The sequence below is a fragment of the Pisolithus orientalis genome, assembly GCF_024613125.1.
Source record: "Pisolithus orientalis strain OTSU chromosome Unknown F5J12scaffold_7, whole genome shotgun sequence".
NCBI classification, from domain to species: Eukaryota; Fungi; Basidiomycota; class Agaricomycetes; order Boletales; family Pisolithaceae; genus Pisolithus; species Pisolithus orientalis.
The window spans coordinates 1,228,565-1,246,399 of NW_026260788.1; the positions used below are offsets into that span (position 1 = coordinate 1,228,565).

A 17,835-nucleotide genomic window follows, 5' to 3' on the forward strand; every position below is an offset into this window, starting at 1 on the left:
CGTCCATTCCTCGTGGACGCGTCGATGCTGCTGGGCGCACGACGGTACTGGCGAGCAAATAATAATATTATGTCGACAGGCGACCGTCGGTGGGGAGTGCGTGCGTACGACTACTGGCGCGACTACCAGACAGACATCCGGTCCGAATACCCGTGGAGACAACCCCGACGATCTCGATCTCCCCGCTCTCCCGAGCCAGCGCCACGGTCACCACCACCACCACCACCACCACCACTGCCAGCTAAGCCAGAGTCATCGTCCCGCCGGCAGACAGGACCGGATGCCGCGTATCTCGCACTCGCCACCCAGCCATCCCTGCCCGATGCCAGCTCACGTAAGCTGCTCGTCCTGGACCTCAACGGGACCCTTCTCCTCCGCGGCCCCCGCTCTCAGCAACGCCCCTCCCGCTTCGGACCAAAGACGCCGCGTGTCCGTAGTGTGTACCCCCGTCCTTACATCCCCGCGTTTTGCGAGTATCTGTTTACACCGGAGACGCGGGAGTGGCTGGACACGATGGTCTGGTCATCCGCACAACCACACAGCGTGCAGGACATGGTCGACCGCGTCTTCGGTGACGACTCAGATGGCCTCGTGGCTGTCTGGGATCGCAAGAGTCTCGGGCTGTCATCCACAGAGTATCGTAAGTGTATTGCCTTTCTACGCATGTGTACTCCCCTGAGCTGGCATCCTCGATGGCAGATCAGAAGACAGTCACCACAAAAGACTTGTCCAAGCCCTGGAAGTTCCTCCCCCTCGGAGTCAGCCCTGCAGAACTGGACTCCACACACGACGCCGAGCTGGAATCAAGTTCTACCCTTCACTCAGCACTAACCACCCTCCTACTCGACGACTCACCACACAAGGCAATGCTACAGCCTTACAACCATGTCTGCATACCCGAATACGACAGTACCAGGAGGAAACTCGACCTCGATTCTCTCGCTGCCACGGCAGAGTCACGGTCACAAGATTATGGAGAGGGGAGTGAAGAGCCAAGTGTAACTTTGTTGGGTGCCGCTCAGGCGGATACGGAGCCATTTGACGCGACTCTTCTCGCCGTGGTAGGTGTTTTGGACGAGATAAAACGTCAAAGCAACGTCGCGGGGTGGATCCGTGCAGGAGGACTGTGGGGCAAAGGCGGCAGTTCCCATGCCACTACTAGTCCTTCTGCCGCGTCCCTCCTCTCTCATCATGGTGTATCCAACCAATTGGAATCATCATCAGACGGGCAGCCGCCTGAATCGGCGAGACGCAGGGGTGAGAAGCGACAGCGACAGCACCCACAGACAGTTGCTACCCGTCAGGAACAGACAAACGTTGCTCATAGGGACACCGCGGGGAACGATGCGTCTGAGCTAGTCTCCGCGGCTGCCTTGGAGAAGGAACCCGTGCCTTGTAATTCGTTATGGTTCCAAGATCCACCCACAGTCGCTTACTGGGTCGCAAGAGGGCGGAGGGCATTGGATGAGCTCGGGATTGCGAACGAGCATGGCCTAAGTCCGTGAAGTTCATACCTAGCACACAGTCTATTATCACGCATACTAAACGCTTCATGTGGAATGCATTTCTGTCTGTGTACAATCGAGATGACAAGTTCGTGTCTGAGTGCATATAATATCATCCAAGCATTGTCCCGAACATTTGAGAAGCACTGCCAGCTAAGCAACGCGGTTACTGACAGTTCTTACTCCTCTTATGCATGTTGCCACGTAGTGCTGACGATGTCTACACGCACACTCACCGATCACCTTTCATGCCAGCTGACCCAATCTCGATTCCCGTTGCCGCGAATCCTGATTTGTGATCGACATGATTGGCACCTATTGCTGAAGCTGCTAATTTTTTTCCTTTGGGTCACACCAATGGCTCGAGCCTCATGTTTATTGGCGACTGGTACAGGTGCGGTCTGTGACGGATACACTAGTGCAACACATGTCTGATCATATTATCATTTTATTAGAGTCCCTGTTGATTATGTGCCAACTACGTACTCCACGACGCACGCCTAGCTGCCATGTGATGATGGGAGGGAGTGGTTCCGTGGGAACGCCTACATCGTTCCTTGTGCATCGGATTATTTAGAGTTTCTCTGCCGTCATGCTCTGGCTTCCACACTACTGACACCGGTGCCAGTGACATCCACCGAGTAGCTCCTTCGTCATTATGAGCCGGTGCGGGATATAGACGAGGGGGGGTTATCACCTGTGATGACTCACCGATCACTGAAGGCGTGTTCTGGACCGAGGACTGTGGTGAGTCGGTGGCCTTCGGGTGCACAAGTCGATATGTGTTTGGACCGTCACACTGATTTCAATCACTGATCACAGAGTCGACTTCCGAAAGCGCTATACGCCCTGAGGGTTGCACCGAGGGCTGCACCGTATCCCTGCGGAGATACAAGCGACGATTTGTTGGGGACTGTCAATTAAGTCAATAGCGAGAAGGCGCGACTACACAACCGCATGGTATTGACATTTTTCAGACGGTGAGGCCGGAAGCTGAAAGCGCTGGCAATTCAAACTTCAATGTCTGGCCTGGCCTAACTGATAGCCGCTGGAGCGATCAATATGCTACATCTTACGATTACGACGGGTTGCTCAAGGTTCCTCACCGAACCCGCGAGGGTCCCTGACCCCACATGTAAACTCCCGGAATTTCTATATTTCCACACTACTTATTTTATTTATATTTCTGGCACTTGCCTGTTGATGGGTGCACCCAGGCATCCCCCCAGTTTCCACTGTCGGCTGTACACCAGCGTATCCATTGCTTTCCCTCTTGCTGGCCTTCACTATGAGACATGGGATGACAAGTTGCAAGTGTCTGTCGTCGCTGGTGACGAGTCTGACTTTATTCGTTTATGACAAAGCATATGCTCAGAACCTCTCCACCGCTGACGTCGGCATCGTAACCCAGCGCCTGGCGCAAGGTGCGACCCACAGGTGAGTCCCCACCTCTAAGAGACACAACCCGGCGTCACGATTCCATTGCAGCTGGGAATATGGCGCGCGCGCGGAAGTACTCTTGGAGCTCAATACACCGTCATACTCTGTATTCTCTCCCACTTCTCTACCGCCTCCCCAGCAGATCCCCTCCAATCTCACTAGTTCACTCAGTGACGTCATAGGCATCGCGCACATGATTGTTGCCAACCGCTCCACGTCAAATAGGAACATCACAGGACCCCAGCCACTCATGTCAGATAATGCTACTGGTGACCCAGCAAGTATAGGTGTTGCAGTGCTCCTTGCAAACTGGACGGGTCAGGGCGCAGTGGATGGACTCGACTATGCAGGCGCAGCACGTGACCAGCTCGAGTTCCTGCTATCGAATGTCTCTCGGACCCATGACGGTGCGATTTCGCAAAGGACAGACCAGGTGCAACTTTGGTGCGTTAGTGTGCTGTTAGGTCTATAGATCCTCGCACACCCCGCTTCGTGACCCTCTCTAATATATGAACACCTAGGAGTGATTTCGTGTATATGGCACCGCCGTTCCTCGCGTATTATGGCGTAATGATGGGGAACCAGTCGCTCGTGCAGGAGGCCTACAATCAAGTTCGCCTTTACCGCAAATATCTTCGGAATTCGAATGCCAGCAACATCTGGAAACATATTCAACTCGGAGTGTATGGGACGGACAACGGTCATTGGTCTACTGGTATAGTACATCTCCTCTCCGTAGATTCTATCGAAATTAGTTCTCAACGAGTCATAGGGAATGGCTGGGCTGCAGCTGGGATGCTTCGGGTGCTGAGCACGATTAAACAGTCACAGTTTTCGACCTCGATGATGAGTCAACAACAGGATTTAGCTGATTGGGTGCAGGAAATACATGATGGGATGTACTCGTATCTTGTGCGTCACTTTTTTTCTCACCCGTTTTTTTTTCGGTCAGGTATATTTACTATATGGGGCGTTCGCATCACCGACCCCTTGCAGGATTCCAGCGGCCTCTTCCACAATTACGCTGACAATTCGTCCACGTTCACTGATGCATCTTCAACCGCGCTGCTTGCGAGCACTGTCTACCGTCTTTCCCTTCTGTGGGGTGTGGACAAACATATTCCCGTCGCAGAGCTTTGTCGAAGGACACTCTCCGCTCCCGCGGGTTCAGCTGTTGATATCTCCACTGCTGGTACAGGAACGGTATCTGTGCCTAGTTCAACCACTACCACTACCCCTACCGCTTCAGCACCATACGCATCGTCAACGGCAACTGGAATACCAGGTTTGCTACATTTCACACCGGATGGGTGGCTTACACCCGTCGTTAATCCATATTCATATCCTGATCAGGGGCAGCAAAGCCCTGAGAGCGAGGCGTTTGTTATCGCGATGCAGGCTGCGTGGCGCGATTGGGTCTCGAACGGGACAACAGGGGCCAATGCCGATGCCAATGCCAATGGCACTGTGAGTCCGCTTGCCCGAGTAAGCTGGGCGTGGATCGTGGTTGATGCGATGGTTGTGACGTTCCTCTTATGTTGAAGACGCGATGATAATTACGAGATGTAAGTCGATGAAATAGGTAGAGGAAAAGTGCCCGGTTGTAGTAATAATTGTACATACTTTAGAGACCGTTTTGCTGGCATGGATACTTCTAAGTGTGTACAGGGAGGGGGACTAGGTACTAGAGGTAGACCCTATTATGACCTGCGCAAGCTAAATACAGCGTCGGAATGTGCGCATAATCCCCTCGATGATACGTACTTCTGCGGCTGCTTGGGGCTGTCATCTCCGGCCCCTCATCACTCAGGGAGTCGGCTACTGTACAAATTCTCGTACTTCCGTGGAGGTCGCACGGAGTAAGTTACCCACGTCCCCTCCCACGTCCTAAAGGACGTTCGGCTCGGGGACGGCTAGGTGGAGGGTAGTTCCAGTCACGGTCTCTCACGCGATCACGATCCCACCTGTCATAGTCATAGGCGCCAGATCCCAGCACGGAGCTTGCCCGTTGGTCACTGAAGCTTTGTCGTCTCTCCGACCCCGGCTCACGTCTATCACTCTCTGTATATGGCCCGCTGGGAGGGAGCTGGTGAGGTGGGTACGGGAGTGTTGACGCCCTTCGGACTTCAGGAGGCGGGCGAGGTGGTAGTGTATTCGCACCCGTATGGGCACGCGGAGCATAGGCGCCAGGAGGCGGTTGTTGTGATCGCGCTGAGCTTGGAGGTAGAGGCAGCGGCGGTCGACCCGGGCCATGACCTGGGACACTTCCACTTTGTTGCTGAAGTTGGTGCTGCGCCCGCGGGTGTCGGTGAGACACAGGTGATAGAGGACGTGGTTCTTGATAGAACAGAGGACTGCGCGGATGATGAGAACCATTTCTTGCATCTGAAAAATTCGCGGACGTTTCCTCCGTCAACAGGTATGGTCTCCCGAATGAGTCCTGTGTGTGGTTCAAGGAAGCTTGCTGAACAATGTGACTGGGCTGAGGTGGCAGCCGCTGCAAATCTTGTGGGACCTGGGGAACGTCGGCGTGTGCTTGGGATGGTTGTGACCAGCTTGAGTACGCATTGCGTATTGGGGGCTGCTGAGGGGTCGAGGAACGTGAAGCTGCCCGGAAGTCTTGCGCTCCCTGTGGACCGCTACCGACGCCGTTTACAACTCCCAAATTTACCCCAGACGGAGACTCGCGCCCGCTGGACGACCCCAGGAGTGCGGCCTTCGCCGCACGGATAGGTGCCAATCTGTCGGCAGTGGCGTTAGCCAATGGGCTATGTACCGATGAAGACTGCAACCGAGGGTCTGCCGTCGGAAGCGATGGGCCCACGGACTCAGCTTTGGTAACTGGGTGAAGGGAGCTCTGAGGAGCATTCTCTCTAGTGGGGGTTGGAGGGGGACCAGCGGAAACAGGCAGAGGCGGCGGCGGTTTCAAAGCGGTCATCGGCGTAGAAGATGGGGGTGCAGGCTGATTGGTGGTTGGTGATATAGACGTTTTAGGAATCTGCGGTGCAGCGATGGCGGGTGTCACCGCCTTGTCCTGGGTGGGTGTTGGAACTGCTGCTTGAGTGGATCTCGCTGCGGGGATCCTAAGGGGAGGTGGCAGTGGTTTCTGAGATGCCATTGTACTCCGCGATTCGAGTCTCCCGGATCGCGTTGCTGGTGCATCGGCAGACCTTTTCACCGCCGTAGCTGTGGTGATCACGGGTGAAGTCGACTTCTTCGTTACTGACTGTCTAGACGAATCGGAACCTGACCAAATTTCTTGAATAAACAACACCGCTCACGCTACGAAGTACTAACCTGCTTTTGCTGAGACGCCGGTTGTGACCTTGCGAGGTGGTGGTGATTCAGCCTCCGACTCTTCGTCGCTGCTCTCAGCAGGCCGCTTGCGTTTCGCCGAAGGCTTGACAGATCTCGCAATGATTGATGCAGGACGGTCTCCCTCTCCGTCCTTCTTAAGCTCGGATACCTTGAGTCGTTTATTTATGAAGTCCATCATGAGTTTCGTTACTCGGCTATTGGCTCGAATATCCTTCTCCGAGGCGCGCACGTCCTTACGCATCTTCTCGATCGCAGATGTTAGCTGAGTGAGAGAAAGGGACGCCCTCTTCTTATAGATCAGTATACCGATCATCACGAACTCGATCGGGGACACGCGCGCAGGAGAGTTCAAAGAACTGCTATACTGTTTGTCCCGCGCGAGCATGACAAAGATACGGAAGGTCTCCTGGAGATCTGCTACAAGGGTCGGTCTTACGGGATCTGTCTGGTGGAGCCACTTTTCAAGCACCTTTGAAGTGGGTATGCCCGGTTTTGAGCTGTTCTCGATTAGATACCCAATTGTAGCGAGACATTGAAAATCACGCCCACGAGCGTGTCCCCAGTTGAGGTACCCCTCGAGACCGTCCTCACCCAAAATGTGTGACTGAATATCCCGGATGAGAGATGGCCATGGACCGACGATCGCTTGCAAACGTTCTGGATGAGAAGTTAGATATGCGACACCCTCTACGTGAGCAATCAAACATTATACCTGCTGGTGTTAATGCCACACCCAGTTGCACACGCTGAGGCGGAACAGCTGAGAAAAGAATCAAAGGGACGGGAAGGGTCTTACTTGGAAAATTTCACGTTCTTGATTATCTGTGAGATCGCTGTACTCCACACAAACAACTTGCTTGTTGGCGAACAGCGTTCTGAGTTGTTGAGGAAGAAGTTTCCTCCTAGGATTCTGCGCGCTTGACTTATACCATAGCTTTTCGTTTGTAAACCTTGATAGGAACATGAGACAATTTACGTGCCGAAGAAACACCCGGCAACTTACGAGTCCTTGTCTGAAATGTGCGTTAGAGTTAGTTCAGCATAGAGCTATATAGGTTTGATAGAACTGACGAGGTATCTAAAATTTGGTGGGAGTCAAGTAACCATCAAAGAAGTATTAATCGCAAACAAACCTGTCCGTCTAAGAATCTGGAGGACAAAGTAGGGTCAGGGGGGGCTATTGGTGGATGTTTTGAACACGAACTTCTGTATCGAAGTTAGGCGTTGCTTCCCGTCTATGCAAGTGCGGCGTTCGCTGCCATCGTCTTGAAAGGAGACGGCTGCGTAGCGGGTTGTTGGTGGCCGTGGGAGAGCGAAAGGGATTAAGCGTACCAAAGATGATGGGGGGCATATAGTAGTTACGCAAGATAGAGTCAACAAGACCGGACTGCTTCTCGTCGGACCACACAACATCTATGAGAGTGAGTTAGGGTCGCGACATGACGAGGTGGATGCAGATAATTGCCTCGTTGGTACTCAGGGTCCAGATCTATGGCATTGTCGATGATCTGGTCTACATGAAAGATTGATGAGCGCTGAGGAGGGGCATGCCGCACAGAATACATGCCGTATAATGACTTAGTGGTGTACTGCGTGGTCCGAGGCGCCCGCAAAACGTTTTTGATTTTGTATTCCTTTGACTGCTTCCTGGACTTGGGCGTCGGTCTTGCGGTCGGTGCGTCTTCTGATGATGAAAGTTCGGTGAGATCTGAAATGTCTGAAAGCGACATTGCCTGCAACGAATTATGTTCGTCGTCTGCCCGAGAAGCCGTTTGTCAACAACTGAAAGTCTGAAGAATAGCCTGGCTTCGCTTGAGGCTGACATTACGCGGAAATTTTTTGGTCCGGATCGGGCAACCAATTTCGAAGCCAGAATTTTGCTGCTGCTTTCTTGTCGCCGGTCATCGGGGACGACCAGACAGCCTTTTCGTAGTTGTAGATATCAGTCTGAAGCATCGATGTGGTCTATCAATTGCACATATATGTATTTCAATGGTATGTGGGCGCCTTTGTTGGCGCTGAAATTGGCAAAAAAAAGTCCAGAACGCTCCTTCAAATCACGTGACAAGCGGTGCCCACTGCCGAGTCGCGTCGCGTCGCGGCGCCACGCTGCTTCGTCAGTGCAAGGATGCGGATAGAAGAGCTCGTCATCGAAGGCAAGGTATTCGGTCAGTGGCAAAGTAAAGTAAAGCTGATGGAATGTCCCAGGATTCAAGTCGTATCCTGTGCGGACGCAGATCACAGGGTGGGACCCATCGTTCAACGCCATCACCGGTCTCAATGGATCCGGAAAGTCTAACATCCTCGATGCCATCTGTTTCGTGCTTGGGATTACGAACATGTCACAAGTGCGTACTTGACTTGCTGTGTGCGAGTACTGGTCATAACGTCGCTTGCACCACGCAGATGCGTGCACAAAACCAACAAGACCTCATCTACAAGCGAGGCCAAGCAGGCGTAACAAAAGCGAGCGTCACCATCGTGTTCGACAATTCAGACAGGGATAAGAGTCCAGTTGGCGTTGAGCACCTCAAGCAGATCACAGTTACTCGTCAGGTCCATCCCAACGTCCATCCACTATCCGGTCGAGCCTGACCGGTCTTCTACGTGCTGTACAGATTGCGTTGCCCAATATCTCTAAGTACCTTCTCAACGGCCATAAGTCTACTCAGCAACAAGTCCATAACCTCTTTCAAAGCGTCCAGCTCAACATCAACAACCCCAACTTTCTCATCATGCAGGGAAGAATCACAAAGGCACGTCGCTACTTCTCTTGCCTGCGTTGACCCTCTTCACTACTACGCAGGTCCTTAATATGCGTCATCAAGAGATTTTGGGCATGGTGGAAGAAGCCGCTGGAACCCGTATGTTTGAAGACCGGAAAGACAAAGCCAAAAAGACCATGTCCAAGAAGGAAAAGCGCGTGCAAGAGCTCACTTCGATCCTTGCGGAAGAAATTACGCCCAAGCTAGATAACCTTCGGGCAGAAAAGCAACAGTTTTTGGCGTGGCAGAAAGAGCGTACAGAGTTGGAACGCATCGGCCGTGTGCTGAGAGCATGGGAATGGACGCAAGCGAAGAGCCGTGTCGACAGCGTGGACGAGGAGATTGGTCAGAAAGCGGAAGAAAAGGAGGAGTTAACAAGGAAGAAACAGAAGTTGTCGAAGGAACATCGTGCGGCTGAGAAGGAGTACGAAAAAGTGAAGGCAAAGCGGGAGGCTGAGCTTCAGAAGGGAGGGAAACTAAAAAAGATGGAAGAAGAGGTCGCTGAACTCGAGAAAGAGCTTGTCAAGTTCAAAACACAGGTTGACCTTGCCAACGGAAACATTGCAGAAGAGAAGAAGAACGTGGCCCACGAGGAAATGGAACTCCAGGGACTGCGAGTGGCCCTACAAGAGAAACAGGCACAGGTGAAATCGGTGGAGGAGGCGTATCAAGAAGTAAAGAGTAAGCACGACACCACAAACTCGGCGTTGTCCAACTCAGAGGAGCTGCTGCAAACACTCCTTACGGGTCTTTCGTCGAATGCCAACAACTCGGGGGGCGGTTACATGGGGCAGCTGGCAGATGCCAAGGCGCGACAAGCGCAAGGAGCCGCAGAGGAAGAGCAGAGCCGGGTGAAGCTCTCGATGCACGAGAAGGAATTGAAGGCGGCCGAGGCAAAGCAGAGAGAATTTGAGCATGACGTCCACAAGGGAAAACAGAACCTGGACAACATGAAAGCACACGTGAGTAGACTCAGGCAGCAGCTCGAGGCCTGCGGATGGAGTGCGGAACAGCAACAGGCGTGTGAGGCAGAGCTCCGCACTGCAAGAGAAGAAATGCGCCGCGTGACTGAGGTACGTGGAGATCATTCTTGGGATGGAGTATATGCAGACTATGTGCCCACGATAGGAGCGCGACACTGTCAAACAGCGTCTCTCGTCCCTTTCCTTTGACTATACCCCACCACATCCAAACTTCGACCGGTCCAAAGTGAAAGGGCTCGTTGCAACGCTGACCTCGATTCCACCAGAGCACCAGAACAAAGCTACTGCACTGGAGATTGCTGCGGGGGGAAAACTGTATAATGTTGTCGTGGAGGACGAGCGTGTCGGTAAGGAATTGTTGCAGCACGGGAAGCTCAAAAAGCGCGTGACAATCATACCACTGAACAAAATCAATGCATTTACTTTGTCTGCACAAGTGGGTGAATTTTCCCTTGTCTGTTGCCTCTTACGCATAACGTATATCACCAAAAGAAACTCGCACAAGTCTCTCAACTGGCACCTGATAGAGCCCATCCCGCTCTCTCGCTGATCGGTTACCCACACGACGTAGCCCGTGCCATGGCTTATGTTTTTGGTGACACCATCGTTTGCGCGGACGCGCAGTCGGCCAACGTGGTTACGTTCGGAGCCAAGGTCCGCTCAGTTACGCTTGCGGGTGACCTCTATGACCCGTCTGGCACGCTGAGTGGTGGTGCCGCCCCAAGTGGGAGTGGGGTTCTGACGCGCGTGCAAGAACTGTTGGAGGTAGAGCGGAGGCTCGGAGAGGCGCAGGGACGGCTGAGGGAACTAGAGAGGGGAGAAGAGGCCGGGAGAGGCACGCGAGAGAAGTGGAAAGCACTCCATAGAGAATTGGAGATCAGGGAACACGAGGCAAATTTGGCGGAGGAGCAGCTCGGTGGGAGTAATGCTGCGAGGGTAGGTTTGAATGCCAAGTTGCAGTTTGCGCCTGACGATCTTCACCTAGCTGAGTGCGGACGTCGAGAACCTCAAACAAACGATTGCGCAACTGCAGCGCGCGGTTGAGGCTGCGAAAGAGAAGCAGAGGACGGCACAAGAAGATGTACAACGGCTGGAGAAGGACATGCATGAATTTAAAAATAACAAAGAGGGGAAGATTAACCAGCTCAAGGTAAGCCCTCCCGGATTACATGTCCCCTGGAACCAAGCAAATGTTTATCGTTTCCCCAGGGTGAAATCTCTAAGCAAAAAGCCGTGCTTCAAAAACAAGCTGTCATCGTCAAGACCCGACAGAAGGAACATCAAACAGCTGTACTTGAGTTCGGTAGGTCGTTTCCCGTTTCCTCTATTTTCTTTGTCAATCCATTCGTTGTGTCCCCCTCGCAGAACAAATGGTGGAAGACATCGCCAATGCTGAAGCTTCCATCGAGAGTGCAAACGCGCATGTTGCAAAACTGCAGAAAGACGTGGACAAATTGCTGGGCAAGGTCAGGGAAGTAGAGGTGTGTCGCTCTACCGGTATCGTATCTTCACCCTAAACTGATGACATTTCTAGACCAAGCATGCGCGTTCGACTGCACTCCTCACTGCTGAACGTGCGACGCTAACCCACTTCGATAACGAAATGAAGTCGCTTGAGGAAGTACTACGTGAGCGAAAGAATGGCATGGATGAGGTGGACTTTTCCGTGAAGAGGCTCGAACTCGAGATCACGCAACTGGAAAAGGAGAAGGTAGCTCAGAGGAGTGCAGTCGAGAAGTTAGAAAAAGCCTGGGAGTGGATTAGAGAGGAAAGCGGGTGAGCATTTGTTGTTTATCCTTCACCCTCGCCAGCTACGCTGACAGTAGGTATCCACAGGTCGTTTGGCAAGCCAGGGACGCATTATGACTTCGACAAGATCGACATCGGGGGCCTCCAGGCCAAAGCCAACGACCTAGAAGAGAAACAGAGAAACGCGAAGAGGAAGGTGAACCCGAAAGTCATGAATATGATCGATACGTATGTGCATTTCTCCTTGCCTCTCGCCTTATATTTTCTCAATCGGGTCGCACGCAGTGTTGAAAAGAAAGAGACGGAAGTGAAGAAGATGCTTTCGACGGTTCTGAAAGACAAAGAGAAAATCGAAGCGACGATTGAGGAACTTGATCGCTATAAGCGAGATGCGTTGGAGAAGACGTGGGAAAAGGTTGATCGGTACGTCCCTCTTTCTTCACCTACCCGACTGGAATTGACGCCATATTGTATGGCGTCACACATTCTCGGTACATGACATATAGTGACTTTGGTGGCATATTTGCGGAGTTACTACCGGGAAACTTTGCGAAGCTACAGCCACCCGAAGGCCAAGACCTAATGCAGGGCCTGGAGGTGAAGGTGCAGCTTGGAAGTGTGTGGAAGCAGAGTTTGACGGAGTTGAGTGGAGGACAACGGTATGTGTTCGTTGACTAGAAAAAGTTCACGATGTGTTGACGTACCGGTGAAGGTCGCTAATTGCGCTGTCGTTGATCATGGCACTTCTGCAATTCAAACCCGCGCCAATGTACATTCTTGATGAAATTGACGCAGCGCTTGACTTGTCGCACACTCAGCACATTGGACAGCTTTTCCGAACGCGTTTCAAGGGGTCACAGTTTATAGTTGTTTCATTGAAAGAAGGACTGTTCACGAATGCGAACGTGTTGTTTAGGACACGGTTTAGGGATGGGACGTCTATCGTTGAGCGGACCGCCGATCGGTCTGGGTCGGCAATGTATAGCGGGGGTAGACAAGATGTCGAGGGCAATGAGAGTACGAGGAGAAGCGGGCGAAGGCAATGAGTGCGTAATGATTACAGTAGACTGGCACCGTACGAGGCATGTCATTTTTGTAGTGTGTAAGGGTATTACTGGACGAGCATGGTAACCGCCATTGCGACACAGGCCATGGCGACATAGGGCGAGAGACGTTCGCCTGCAGGAGATGTCAGAGTCTTCGTGACAAGAGTGGGTACAACTCTCACCTATGCGAGCAGACATGAAGAAGAGACCAAGAATCCTAACAGTCGGTTGGCACAGAAATCCAGAGACAAATGGGAGCATACCCTTCTTTGTTTCTGTCGATGAGGCGAGGGGCGACTGCACGAACGTATGTGCAAGTGCAAATCATGAGCAGAATGACTCGCAGCAGCGACTGGAAATTGAACAACGCAGACTTTTGGAATTTTCCTTGAGCGCGAGCGCGTGCAGCACCTTGCAAATCCACCTACCATCCTCTTTGACTTCGCGTCTACTGCCACAATGTTATTGGGACAGCTTGGTCGGTGGTAAGTTTGAACACGTGGGTTGTTTCTCAAAATGGAAATACACCTTCTTGGGACAAGTGGGTGAACCCACTCACAGTTTTGCACCGCCTCACATCTGATACGGTGGCGAATGTCCAGTGTTGCCGAGAGGACTCGTAATTGATCATTGGAATGCCGGGCTACACATATAAATGTGGGGCTAACCTAAGTTTCTTTTAATCACCTTCCTGTCTACCGTAAGGAGGATCCAGTGCACAACACATTCTCCACTTACCAGTGAGTTATTGCAACTGGCTTTACTGCGATCGATGATTATCATCATAGTCAACTAGGAAATAACAATGGCTAACCCAGAAACCCATATCGTCCTCTGTGCACCCTCAAAGCCCAAGGGTGCACCAAGTTTTTCAGGGTTCTGCGAGAAGCTGGAGGCCTTCCTCAGATACAGCGGTATCTCGTATGAACACCGTGAAGTCTATCCCTATCAAGGTCCCAAAAAGAAGGTCCCATTCGCGGAGATAAGGCATGATGGGAAAACTACTATCGTGGCAGACTCGCATTTCATCATTCGGTACTTGGTCGAAAACAAGCTCGCCAAAGACCCTGATGATCTTGCCGAGTTAACTCCCGAGCAAAGAGCGGAATCCCGAGCTTTCCAGGCATACGTAGAAGAAACGTTGTACAGTGCGATCGTTTACGAGCGGTGGCTCGTCCCGGGAAACTTTCAAGTCACAAAGCGAGATACCTTTGGCAACTTGCCCTGGCTCCTGCAGTATTTTATGGGGTGGTACTTCTTGAGGAAAGTTGGTAACAACCTGTGGGCAGCCGGTATGGGAAGGCATTCCTGGGAGGAGGTACGGACGCTGCAGAAGGAGGTGCTCGATGTTCTTGAAGCGAAGTTGCGCAAGCACAAGTACTTCCATGGAGATGAGCGACCTTCACGCATCGACCTTACTGTCTATGGTTTCCTGGCAAATATTCTAACGTGCGAAGGAAACCCTTACTTTACAGACATGATTTTGAAAAGTACGGTTTTGTCATCTTTTGTGAAGGAGATGACCACTGCCCTCTTCCCGGAGTACAAGGACGTACTGAAAAAAGTTGGAGGAGATACATAGTGGATTGATTGGATTGTTCTGTTCCGAACTCCCCTTCCCTCATGTCGTATTACCGTATGGTTCGGCTTTCTTATGCTTGTCCCTGCCACGTGCCGAGTGAAACTCGGAGTGGTTATTTTGTTTGGGTACATACACATTCTAAATGGCTCATGCTAGAGTGAGTGTAAGGAGAGAAGGACCATAAAATCATAAGAGAGCACAGGTATTTATGTAACTCGTTCGTCAAGTGCCTTTGCAGACGCTATTCAGGATCCCCTGATCCGACCGTTCAGTTCCCTTAAGAACTACGCGGCGGTAGTGACCACGGCTCGCGCCTCTTCACCAAGCACAGCAATCTTCTTTAGATGAGACCTTAATCTCGCACGTTTTTCCCTCCGGCGAATTTCTTCTGTAATCGCCTCCTTCGCTTCACGTGTCTCTTGGGCTCTAAGCATCGCATTAACATATTCTAGGTCTGCACGGAGCAGGGGGAAAGAGCAGGGGTCGTCAGAAGATGTGCTGTTGTTGCGACTGGCGCGAGAATTATAACCATCCTGTGGAGAACCGAGTCTGGAGGGAATGTTGGTCGGTTCAACCGTACCCAGCTGAGCACCACCTCCTACCGCACCCAGTGAGAGGCGGGCTATGGGTGTATGGAATCTACTGTCAATGACAGTCTCGCTCTCACAATCCGATGGAGAGAATGGAGGAGGGGGACGCAGATTTGCGAACGGCAGGTGCTCGCCAAACTTGCTGTCGTCGTGCTGGTGTGGAGCAATATTGTCGCCAAGGTGCATCTTAGCATAGCGCGCCATGACGAAAGCGTATGTGGGATCGGTCGTGGGCGTTTTGAATGGATCAGGGAAGTCCCACTGGAAATCTTCAGATTGGGGAACAAAGTATTCCGACTCAGGAGAAGAGCAGGTTTCAGAAGCATCATCTCTGCGGAACGAGGGAATGAAATTGCATCGTTTCGGTGGGAGACAGAGGGAGTGTCTGCGCCCAAAATGATGCGACAACGAGCCGGTCGTATCGTCCGTGATGAGGGGGGCGAGGGGGGAACGCGACTGATAGTTGGCTGGAACATCGTCCTGGGTTGCATCACTCAAGAAGGGGAGGGATGGTGGTACGAAGATGGTAGGGATATCCACACTGGTCCGTCTCGGTTCTGTCAGGTATTCCTTATCCACGTCTGAGCCGTCCTCATGATCATCATTATAGTCCTCGTCACTGGTTGCAGTGGAGGAGTACCGGCGCTTGAGACTACTTGTGGAACCAGCAGCCGAGCGGAGAACGATGGGTTGATGGTATGAGCGCGATTCGTCCGCGCATCGTTGTTTCTTCCTCCCGTCAAGTCCCATCATCTTGACCCCAAAGTCTTTGAGCGTGCCGACGAATGTGACGTTGCTGGGTTGGCGGCTCCGCGAACGCTTAGCACCGATTGTTGCCATGAGGAGACCAAAATTGTTCTCTGTGGAGGCGTCAATCAGGGGTTATGTATGGGGTACGAAAAGGGGTCTGGGATGCTTACCAAAAGCATTCACGTCCCGCGTGAGGGTAATTCCTAAAACTTGCTCGGCCTTGCGATTGGACTTGCGTATGGCTGCGCGCTGCTCGGAGGTCAGCAAGTTGGAGGTGAGATTGGCGTTCGTGTCATGTATGAAGGAACCGGAGCGAACGGCGTACGCGGCAGCAGCGGACATGACGAGATAAGATTTTAGATAAATAGGTGAGGAAACTAGCTTGCGGATATCGTTTGGAAGTTCAGGCCATGGGAGAAGACCTTTTATATGCGACTGTGGACGGTGGTCAAGGCTTTGTCGGGAGGTCCATGGCATCGCCCCATCGGTTGGACCGGGGGGGAATATATGATGCCTTTTGTAGGGAAATTATTGTTGCATTGTTCGAGACTTACAAGTGGACCGAGAGTTGGGTGAAGTACTGCACACAAACTTCATTGTCATCTGTTCCACACTCCGGCAACAGACCGGATTGTTCTGCTGGCTTGCACGCTTTGGACCATTCGACGTCGAGTCCTGTGTCTTATATTTGACAAGGGAATTAAGAATCATGGATCCCAGTAATAACTTTGCATTTTCGAGCAATCATACACTCACAATTGACTTCATGCGGGAACACACGTAGAGCTTTGTGTGGGAGAGATAACTCAAGCGCTCAAGCGAGACCAACTCCGGCAACGGCCGACTTATGTAATTGATTGTCTTGAAGTTAGATAAACAGGCTATGGGACAAGATGATTCCGAGTTCTTTTCGGAGCCTGTGCGCAAAATCCCACCCCTGCTTCTCGGGCGGTCGCAGTTCGGTGTTGGGATTCGGCGGAGACTGTCAGACGTTCTGACTTGGCATTTGTGGTTACTCCTCCATCACAAAGCGAGGCATGATTTTCCTCAAATTGTCATACCATTGTTTCGTCAATGCTACCATTCGTGACCCAAAGCTCATGTCTGATCAAACTTGGTTTCGGGCTCGGCGCTCGTTGTAAGGGCTTTGCCCTCATCTTCTCCGAATCTGAACTCAGGGGATCTGCCCCAAACCTTGTCAGTAGCTGAGTCCACACATCAGGTTTTCGTTGGGCTCAATTCTTCAATCATTGGATGCCTCAGTGATACATGCAATCTCGGAGAGGAAAATAAGATATCGTGCGGGGAAAGCAGATCAGTCGAAAAGGCCGAAACCCTAAATAGCGAGTTGTTCAGACTTCTAATCTGCGACGACGGAAGTATAGACTACGTACCATGTCGTCGTCCGACTCCTCCTTCTCTTCCTTTTTCTCCTCTTCTTTTGGTGCTTCTTCTGCAGCTGCAGCGGGTGCGGCACCACCTGCTGCTGGTGCAGCACCAACAGCTGGTGCACCACCGCCAGCACCAACGTTTAGTAGTAGTTCTCTAACATCCTTTCCTTCTAGTGCTTTGGCAAGAAGAGTTGCCCAGATTGGCTCGACTTCAACGGCGGCGGCAGATGTTAGGGAGACGATCTTGTCAGACTGAAAAATAATACCTTGTATACGAGCTCGCGACCGCCGAAAGCCATGGAGACACTCACCGTAATTTCGATGCCATCGTCTGCGAGGATAAGTGCAGCATAGGTTGCGGCAAGCTCTACTGTGGCCTATTTGTGAACGCCAAGTCAGTGCCAGCTACATCCACATCCACATCCATCCATCCATCCAGTACACCGACATAAACATAGATTTCCGGCACATTTGGCACAGGTCGGCTGGTATGTGCATGCAGAGTGACTACTCACCATTTTTATAGTCAAATACAAGCCGTCGACGGCGATGATCAGGACGGGAGTCGAATGGAGACTGACAGTGATTATGCTCAAGGCAACTTTTGAGAGCTGACTAAGGATTCCCCAAATAGGGTATACCCCTGTCGTGTGGGTCACGTGCGCATGTTGCGCGACAGGAGTACTTCCGAAAGCTTCAGTGGGCAGCTGCGTGGG

The 17,835-nt window shown here is 52.0% G+C and overlaps 8 protein-coding genes across 8 annotated transcripts; 4 read left to right on the forward strand and 4 right to left on the reverse strand.

The window, feature by feature from the left end:
- The first annotated feature begins 16 nt into the window (after positions 1-16).
- F5J12DRAFT_817720 (uncharacterized protein) lies at positions 17-1,626 on the forward strand. The gene is made up of 2 exons (XM_051745142.1): positions 17-640; positions 700-1,626. The coding sequence occupies exons 1-2, from the start codon at positions 25-27 to the stop codon at positions 1,503-1,505; spliced, it is 1,422 nt and encodes a 473-aa protein (XP_051602403.1). The 5' UTR covers positions 17-24; the 3' UTR covers positions 1,506-1,626.
- Positions 1,627-2,793: 1,167 nt separating this feature from the next.
- F5J12DRAFT_970423 (Six-hairpin glycosidase-like protein) lies at positions 2,794-4,688 on the forward strand (the record flags this gene model as incomplete). Its single annotated transcript, XM_051750074.1, has 4 exons — positions 2,794-2,942; positions 2,994-3,389; positions 3,467-3,857; positions 3,942-4,688. The coding sequence occupies 4 exons, from the start codon at positions 2,794-2,796 to the stop codon at positions 4,485-4,487; spliced, it is 1,482 nt and encodes a 493-aa protein (XP_051602404.1). The 3' UTR covers positions 4,488-4,688.
- A 1,549-nt stretch (positions 4,689-6,237) lies between these two features.
- F5J12DRAFT_717023 (uncharacterized protein) lies at positions 6,238-7,993 on the reverse strand (the record flags this gene model as incomplete). Its single annotated transcript, XM_051741041.1, has 6 exons — positions 6,238-6,920; positions 6,976-7,009; positions 7,060-7,213; positions 7,468-7,543; positions 7,596-7,676; positions 7,708-7,993. 6 exons carry the CDS (start codon positions 7,991-7,993, stop codon positions 6,238-6,240), a joined length of 1,314 nt encoding a protein of 437 aa, XP_051602405.1.
- A 398-nt stretch (positions 7,994-8,391) lies between these two features.
- On the forward strand, positions 8,392-12,806 carry F5J12DRAFT_904585 (condensin complex subunit SMC2; the record flags this gene model as incomplete). The annotated part of the gene is made up of 15 exons (XM_051748546.1): positions 8,392-8,419; positions 8,472-8,611; positions 8,670-8,819; positions 8,882-9,019; positions 9,070-10,101; positions 10,157-10,447; positions 10,504-10,947; positions 10,997-11,161; positions 11,221-11,314; positions 11,377-11,492; positions 11,546-11,787; positions 11,848-11,988; positions 12,046-12,183; positions 12,267-12,419; positions 12,473-12,806. The coding sequence occupies 15 exons, from the start codon at positions 8,392-8,394 to the stop codon at positions 12,804-12,806; spliced, it is 3,606 nt and encodes a 1,201-aa protein (XP_051602406.1).
- A 32-nt stretch (positions 12,807-12,838) lies between these two features.
- Positions 12,839-13,424, reverse strand: F5J12DRAFT_527943 (DUF1242-domain-containing protein). Its single transcript, XM_051739891.1, has 4 exons — positions 13,235-13,424; positions 13,070-13,179; positions 12,989-13,023; positions 12,839-12,939 (listed from the first exon to the last, which is right to left on the reverse strand). The coding sequence occupies exons 1-4, from the start codon at positions 13,235-13,237 to the stop codon at positions 12,872-12,874; spliced, it is 216 nt and encodes a 71-aa protein (XP_051602407.1). The 5' UTR covers positions 13,238-13,424; the 3' UTR covers positions 12,839-12,871.
- On the forward strand, positions 13,401-14,530 carry F5J12DRAFT_527961 (uncharacterized protein). The gene is made up of 2 exons (XM_051739892.1): positions 13,401-13,546; positions 13,595-14,530. The coding sequence occupies exon 2, from the start codon at positions 13,612-13,614 to the stop codon at positions 14,386-14,388; it is 777 nt and encodes a 258-aa protein (XP_051602408.1). The 5' UTR covers positions 13,401-13,546; positions 13,595-13,611; the 3' UTR covers positions 14,389-14,530.
- Positions 14,531-14,535: 5 nt separating this feature from the next.
- Positions 14,536-16,532, reverse strand: F5J12DRAFT_817762 (uncharacterized protein). The gene is made up of 3 exons (XM_051745143.1): positions 16,485-16,532; positions 15,899-16,409; positions 14,536-15,838 (listed from the first exon to the last, which is right to left on the reverse strand). The coding sequence occupies exons 2-3, from the start codon at positions 16,203-16,205 to the stop codon at positions 14,673-14,675; spliced, it is 1,473 nt and encodes a 490-aa protein (XP_051602409.1). The 5' UTR covers positions 16,206-16,409; positions 16,485-16,532; the 3' UTR covers positions 14,536-14,672.
- A 423-nt stretch (positions 16,533-16,955) lies between these two features.
- On the reverse strand, positions 16,956-17,718 carry F5J12DRAFT_817766 (60S acidic ribosomal protein P1). Its single transcript, XM_051745144.1, has 4 exons — positions 17,635-17,718; positions 17,431-17,496; positions 17,123-17,371; positions 16,956-17,064 (listed from the first exon to the last, which is right to left on the reverse strand). Exons 1-4 carry the CDS (start codon positions 17,635-17,637, stop codon positions 17,044-17,046), a joined length of 339 nt encoding a protein of 112 aa, XP_051602410.1. The 5' UTR covers positions 17,638-17,718; the 3' UTR covers positions 16,956-17,043.
- Positions 17,719-17,835: the final 117 nt, after the last annotated feature.

What these genes read in the sequence shown, in the direction of transcription:
- F5J12DRAFT_817720 (XM_051745142.1), top strand. Translation starts at nt 25, where the DNA reads ATGCTGCTGGGCGCACGACGGTACTGGCGAGCAAATAATAATATTATG. An exon ending in GCTGTCATCCACAGAGTATC is followed by an intron (nt 641 to 699) that starts GTAAGTGTATTG and finishes CCTCGATGGCAG; the next exon opens with ATCAGAAGACAGTCACCACA.
- F5J12DRAFT_527943 (XM_051739891.1), bottom strand. An exon ending in ATCGACAGAAACAAAGAAGG is followed by an intron (nt 13,024 to 13,069) that starts GTATGCTCCCAT and finishes ACCGACTGTTAG; the next exon opens with GATTCTTGGTCTCTTCTTCA. An exon ending in CTTCATGTCTGCTCGCATAG is followed by an intron (nt 12,940 to 12,988) that starts GTGAGAGTTGTA and finishes CATCTCCTGCAG; the next exon opens with GCGAACGTCTCTCGCCCTAT.
- F5J12DRAFT_527961 (XM_051739892.1), top strand. Translation starts at nt 13,612, where the DNA reads ATGGCTAACCCAGAAACCCATATCGTCCTCTGTGCACCCTCAAAGCCC.
- F5J12DRAFT_817762 (XM_051745143.1), bottom strand. Translation starts at nt 16,205, where the DNA reads ATGCCATGGACCTCCCGACAAAGCCTTGACCACCGTCCACAGTCGCAT. An exon ending in GCGGGACGTGAATGCTTTTG is followed by an intron (nt 15,839 to 15,898) that starts GTAAGCATCCCA and finishes ACGCCTCCACAG; the next exon opens with AGAACAATTTTGGTCTCCTC.
- F5J12DRAFT_817766 (XM_051745144.1), bottom strand. An exon ending in ACGATGGCATCGAAATTACG is followed by an intron (nt 17,372 to 17,430) that starts GTGAGTGTCTCC and finishes ATTATTTTTCAG; the next exon opens with TCTGACAAGATCGTCTCCCT. An exon ending in AGGAGTCGGACGACGACATG is followed by an intron (nt 17,065 to 17,122) that starts GTACGTAGTCTA and finishes CTCGCTATTTAG; the next exon opens with GGTTTCGGCCTTTTCGACTG.